At 38.6% G+C, this 6,527-nt stretch overlaps 1 protein-coding gene across 1 annotated transcript; it reads left to right on the top strand.

Annotated features, from left to right (window-relative positions):
• Positions 1-1,169: 1,169 nt before the first annotated feature.
• MYCTH_69778 (uncharacterized protein) lies at positions 1,170-2,035 on the top strand. Its single transcript, XM_003663871.1, has 3 exons — positions 1,170-1,228; positions 1,290-1,487; positions 1,562-2,035. Exons 2-3 carry the CDS (start codon positions 1,364-1,366, stop codon positions 1,615-1,617), a joined length of 180 nt encoding a protein of 59 aa, XP_003663919.1. The 5' UTR covers positions 1,170-1,228; positions 1,290-1,363; the 3' UTR covers positions 1,618-2,035.
• Positions 2,036-6,527: the final 4,492 nt, after the last annotated feature.

The raw sequence follows: 6,527 nt of genomic DNA, 5'->3' as shown, positions 1-6,527 counted from the left end.
ACCTTCTACTATATATAGTAAATACGTTCTATAAGGATATCTAAATGTTTACGATACCCGCTTTACTAGTTAAGACGTAGTTTAGGAAGCTCGAATAGTAGGAAAGTAGCTTATATTTGAGGAAGGTAAGATTATACTTATATTCTAACTTATAAAGAATAACGTTATTTTCTAGTGTTCCGAAATATAGTAAGTAATCTAAGCTATAATACCAAGCGCCTACCTTAAGTAATAGAGCTTCTAAGATAATATTAATATAGAATTCTTTAGTAATAGTAATATCTTTAAGCATTAGGCTCTTAGTATATAGTCTATATAATCTATCTAAAACGTTCTCGATTACCTAAGTGCCCCTCCTATTAATAGGAAAGGTCGTTATACCTGCTTTAACAAACTTAAGATTATCTACCTTGACGAACGTCCTAGGTAAGAGGAATGTCGTTAACCAAGTAGGTCGCGTTATATAAGTCTAGTAGAGTGCTTTTTAAGAGAGGATAGCGCTATAGAGTAACTATATTAAATGCTCTATAGTAAGTTAAAAGCTTGCTAAATAATTAAGGGCTAATAATTAATATATTAAGGGAACTAAGGTATTTTACCCCTAACTACCTAGAATAGAATAGCTCCCCTTACTTAGCGATAAGTTAATTTTTTAGTCTAGCCTACTTTAGCTTATCAAGCTCCTAGCAAATCCTCTTATACTCCTATGACGAACCTAACTCAGACTTCTTCTAAAAGGGTCCAGACGGAGGTAGGTTGAGCGTAACGAGCAGGCAGGTCGTCTAAGGGATTCGGTAAAGCCAAAGGGTTCACAACAACACTAGAGTTATCTCTCATAGTAATCAGCAATGCTCGGTATAAGTACTGTAATTGTAATTGTTACCACTAGCAAACTCCTAGAGTCCACTATAACGAGTGACTAGCTAGCTATATATATACAATTATCTATCCTTCTTTAATAGTTATCACCAATACCACTTCTCCTTTCACTTCGTGATTCTGCGTTATCGACGGTGACATGTTATTATCACCAGTGAAGACCTTAGTCTTGGCGGTGATAATCTTCTGATTAGTCTATCGAGTGATTAGCTATTAGAATGTCCCGCGTCCTGGCTACAGCCTGCTAGGCTGCCTATATGCTTATCCGTGACACGATGCCCCTCCTTCAAGGCTTTCGACCTGAAAGCCCTCTTAGGCCGTTTCAAATAGCGCTAACAACCCTTCGCTTATAAGTATTACATTCTTCCTATTTCTACGTCGTAGTCGCCATGCTGACAAAATGCCGATAGAGAAACGGAAGTCGCATTCTACACGTTACCGTGCTTCCCTTGCTTAGAACATCGCTAAGAACGGTTTTGTTGTTATGCCTTGCTCTTGGTGCGTGTCGCAAGGCCTCGTCTGTAAAATGATTGTACGTATAAAGCGTTACAAGGCCTGTATTTATCGAGGTTGTTCTTACGATGGCTCTAGCATCCCGCTTTCTTCTTGTAAGCTTGTCTCCCCTTTTTTTTTTTTTTTTTTTTTTACTATGATTCCTAATATTTGTTCTAGTGGATTATATTCTTTAGGAGTAGCATTATATTAAGGATGCTAAACGTTATACTAAACTTGAGCTAGATAAATCCTAATACCGTCTAGAAGAAGCCTAGCATGAGTTATTTAAAAAGCTTATATAGCTCCGGTATCTTCGTTAGCAGAAGGAGTTTTTGGTAGAGAAAGGTACCAATATGGTGGCACGTAGTCTGTCGACCTTAGACGAGTTAGAGGAGGTTAAGCGGCAAGAGACGCCTGCTATACCCTCATTATAGATTAATAATACCGTCGATACTATCGACTAGGGCGCTATCTTTGGTTCTATCCCGGGTTTTCTTTTAGTCGATCCGGGTTCTGCTAGTAGAACTGTTCCAATTTCTTAGGGTAGTTCAAATTCTTAACTAGTTCCTATAAGTTATCCTCTAGTCTAAAATCAAGCCATTTAACTAGATACTATAGTTCTCCGTTAATAATACATAAATCTAGAATTTCTTTGACATCCTATTCTTTTTCCTCGTCTTCTACTTCGATGTATATAATAACCTTAGCGTTTTTCGGTACTAGTTCGAGAAGTAAAATATAAAAAACATCCGTCTATAGTCGCATAGATGACGGTAACGATAGTCGGTAGTTAGATGTCGAAATTCGTTCTTTGATAACGAAGGGTCTGACCTTTTTAAAGTCTAGCTTCGTGCTTAGTTACTTGGTTCGTAAGTTTCGTGCAATTAGGTAGACTTTGTCTCCCCTCTCTAGGCGAGGTCCCTCGAGCCTATATTTGTTATAGTAGTTCTTTATTCTGGTCTTGATAAACTCGAGTTCCTTTTTAAGCTTTTTATATAGTGCGTACATTTGTTCCGCTTTAACTACTACTCTCGGTACTATAACCTCTAGTCCTTGCCTAAGGTCTGCTTTATATCTATAGTTTGCGAAGAATGGTATGACTTTAGTCGTTTCTATCGGCGTCGTATTATAGGCAAGTTATACTATTGGTAATAGCATGACCTAGTCGTCTTGCTAGTAGTTAACGTAAGAGCGGAGGTACTGCTTAATAACTTGGTTTAGTCGTTCCGTTTGTCCGTTAGTCTGCGGGTAATATGCCGTTAACAGCTTGCTATTGACGCCTAATTGTCGTATTAACACTTACTAGAACTTTGATACGAACTTGGTGTCTCTGTCGGTAATCTATTCTTACGGCCAAGCATATACTAATATAACTTGCCAATAGATTACGTCTGCTAGCTATTTAGCTATCTAGGACTCCTTATAGGGAAAGAAATATGCCTATTTAGTTAGGCAATCCATTATAGTAAGAATACTATCGTAGATTACTCCTATAGCTATATCCTTAGATTCTAATAGCTTCATAATAAAGTCCATTATAACTAAACTCTATAGTTTGTCAGCTATTAATAGTAGCTAAAGTAGCCTATATAGCTTATATCGTACCGTTTTGCTTCAATTATAGATATCGTAGGTCTATATAACTTCCTTAACTCGTGCCATTAACTATAGAAAGTCGTAGTATCTCTTAACTTATATGACAGTCTTCGTAACTCCCTTGTATCCTCCGAGTTTTGACTCGTAGAGTTCTCAAATCATTCGTAGCTGTTGGTCTTTGTCGTGGATATACGCTTTGCCTCGGTACTAGAGTTTCTTATCTTTCTCTTCTACTCCGTCAGGTACTACTAGTCCGGGTGCTACTTAATACTATGCCTCGTTGATTCTTTCTTCTTAAAAGATTGCGTAGCATTCTAGGAACGAGTCAAGTAGATCATCTTCTACAGGTATCTACGTTTCGTAATATAGCGTTCTGTCTGTTTGTTCCTTGAACAACGGTAGTGTTGTTCCCGTTCGTCCTTTCGTATAATCCGTTCGTTAACTTAAAATATCTGCTTATACGTTTTCTTTGCCCTTGTTGTAGCGGATCTCGAAGTTGAATTCTACGAGGAATTCTGCCTATTGTATTTGTCGTCTATTAAGTTCCTTCGTTATCGTGAAGTATCATAGGTTCTTATAATCTATATATACTTATACTAGTTTAATCGTACCACTGAGGTATAGTCGCCATTCCTTAAAAGCTTTAATAATTATAAGTAGTTCCTTATTGTAGATTAGATAATTAAGATGTAGTCTGTCGAGCTTCTTTAAAAAGAAGGCTATAGAATGTAGCTTCCCTTGTTCGTCTCGTTATCCTAATTGTCCTCCGATGGCGTAGTCTGAAGCGTCCGTTTCCACCTCGAATGGCTTCTTAGGGTCTGGTAGTACTAGTACTAGATCTTTAGTAATGGCGTTACAGATCTATGTAAATGCTTGCTCGTGTTACTCTTCCTATTGGAATTTAGCGTTCTTCCTGGTGAGTTTGTATAAAGGTCGTATAATTGCTCTAAAGTTCCTAATGAACATCTGGTAGAAGTTCGCAAATCCGATGAAACTTCGTACTTCCGTAACTGACGTTAGTTATGGCCAATTCTTGATAGCTTTAACCTTTGAAGGTTCCATTCGGATTTATCCTAGGGATATTTTATATCCTAGAAACACCGTTTTCCTAACGTGGAATTCGCTCTTTTCCTTGTTAACTAATAGTTTATACGTATATAGCGCGTCTAATACTACTTTTACGTGCTTCCGGTGTTTGTCTATTGTCTTAGAGAAGATAAGTATATTATCGAGATAATATACTATAAATTTATTAAGAAAGGGTCAGATAGCTTGATCAATTAGGGCTTAAAACGTTGCTAGCGCGTTTATAAGTCCGAATAGCATGACAAGGTACTTGTAGTAGCTATAGGGTGTCCTAAAGGCCGTTTTCCACTTATCGCCTTCTTTGATCTATATATAGTCATAGGCCGATAGCAAATCAAGATACGTAAAATATTAGGCTCCTGCTAACTAATCTTAGAGCCGTGAGATTAGCGGTAACAGGTATCGATTTTTCATAGTCTATTTGTTAAGTTACCGATAGTCGACGTATAACCGTAGCTTTCTGTCTTTCTTAGGCACAAACAAGATTAGGTAGCCTGCTAGCGATATCGACAGGCAGATATATCCTCTTCGAAGGTTCTCCTCTAAATATCGCTTAAGTTCTTCGTTCTATGTCTGGCTTGTATAGTAAATCTTAAAGAACTTTAGTCGTGCTCCTTCCTTAAGCTTGATCTTGTGATCCTATGGGCCGTGTTCTAGTAGTCCTTCTAGATACTTCGGTTCGAATGCCGGGTGTCCTTTGTATTCCTTCGGTACTTCTCTAGTCTTATCCCGTTTCTCGGTTTTCTAATAGTATACAAACTTGGTTCTATCTATAGCAATACTAGCAATTTCTCCTATCTTAACCTACTACTTTAATTACAATACTCCGCATTCGTTAACGGAGAGAACAGCTATTAGCAGTTTAGCTCGTTCCTCCTATCGCGATATCGATGTCGTTATGCCGCCTCTTCTAGAGTCTGTAGTAGTCTGCCTGCTACTGTCTGTCTCTTATAGTGGATCCGTAGGATATGCCTTCCCTTGAGCATCGTCTGCTTGTGATCTTTACGTACTCCCTATCTCGCTAGTCGAATACAACTCCGTTTAGGGTCATAGGTAGCTACTATTCTTCTAGCTAATGTCTAGGTTATAATCTTTATACTATAGTAACCTTAATATTATGTCTTTGTTGTTACCTATATCTATAATACTAAATATGACTACTATAGTCTTCCCTGCCATAGTAATGTCGATTAGTTCGGTCTCTCTACGTACCTATTATGTCGGAAATGGCCCTTTGACTATGCTATGCTTCTGCTTCATTCTCTAGGGTATCTATAGCTAATTTATAAGTGTTAGCAAAATTAGGTTTATCTCTATTTTACTATCTACTAGTACGAGCATTTCGTGCTATTTCTATTATGCTATTATCTATAATCGCTTGTCTTACCGCCGTCGTCTAAAGATTATAGCGATTTCCTATGTTTCTGCCGGGAGGTCTTGGTATAGTGGTCTCTTACGTTAGTCCCTCCTATACTACACTACCACTTGCCGCTATATAGGCGTTAATGGTTTCCGGGCCCCTTGAAGGGCCCTGACCCGTTTCCTAGGTCAGTGCTAACCTCTCCGGTTATTTAGCTAATAGCGGCTTTATCGATCGTGCTCATTTCTATAAGCCATTAGATGCTTGCGGCTTCCTACCATTAGGTCCGTTCTGCTTTCCATCGTACGTGCTATAGCTTTATCCAAAGCTCCCGAATTTGCAATTTCTTTTCGTCTGTATAATAAAGGCAATCGTTGCTCTAGCACAAGTCCTATATATCTTGTCCGGTTCCGTAGTGCCTAGGCTAGGCTTGTTTTGGAACTACCGTAATGCTTTCTAGATCGTAGGCTTCGATTTTCCAGAGCAATTCGGCTGCTCTGTTTTCTATATTATAGACCCATTCTATAGGGTATAAGCCTCTGTCCCCGTTTTCCTATCGGGTCGGCCAGTGATTATTTTCGAATTTGTCGCGGAAGTGATATTAGCATTTATATACTATACACTAGAACTAGGGCACTTGCGTATATGCCTTGTATCGAGGGTATAGTCGCATAGTATCGCCTAGGAGGTATTAGAATTCTTTCCTAAATCCTTCCCACTATATATAGGCTATAGGTACTCTAATGCTAAGATAAGAGTGTTTCTTCTAGTAGCTTTCCTACATACGCTCGTCTTTCCTACGGTTCGCTCGTATAAACTAGTATTCTAGGTTCCGCACGTTGTTACTAAGTTACTAATCGTCAAGGTACTCGGCGTAGCTATCAGGCCTATTATATATCACAGGCTATTCTCCTTTAATAGCTTCTATAATACGTTAGAGTTCCCTCATTTCGCCCTTTATCTTATCACTCTACTAGGCAAGTCAAGTTAAGTGCCTATCCTATTTACGTAGTTCTGTGTTAAGTCGGAAAACTTCGTTACGGTACTATTCGATTCGTTCCTAGAGGAATAGAGCATTAGGTCCAGGTCTTTCGATTCCTTAAGTGTCGGT

This window comes from Thermothelomyces thermophilus, chromosome 4 (assembly GCF_000226095.1).
Source record: "Thermothelomyces thermophilus ATCC 42464 chromosome 4, complete sequence".
In the NCBI taxonomy this organism is placed as follows: Eukaryota; Fungi; Ascomycota; class Sordariomycetes; order Sordariales; family Chaetomiaceae; genus Thermothelomyces; species Thermothelomyces thermophilus.
This window is presented reverse-complemented; position numbering and strand designations above follow the sequence as displayed.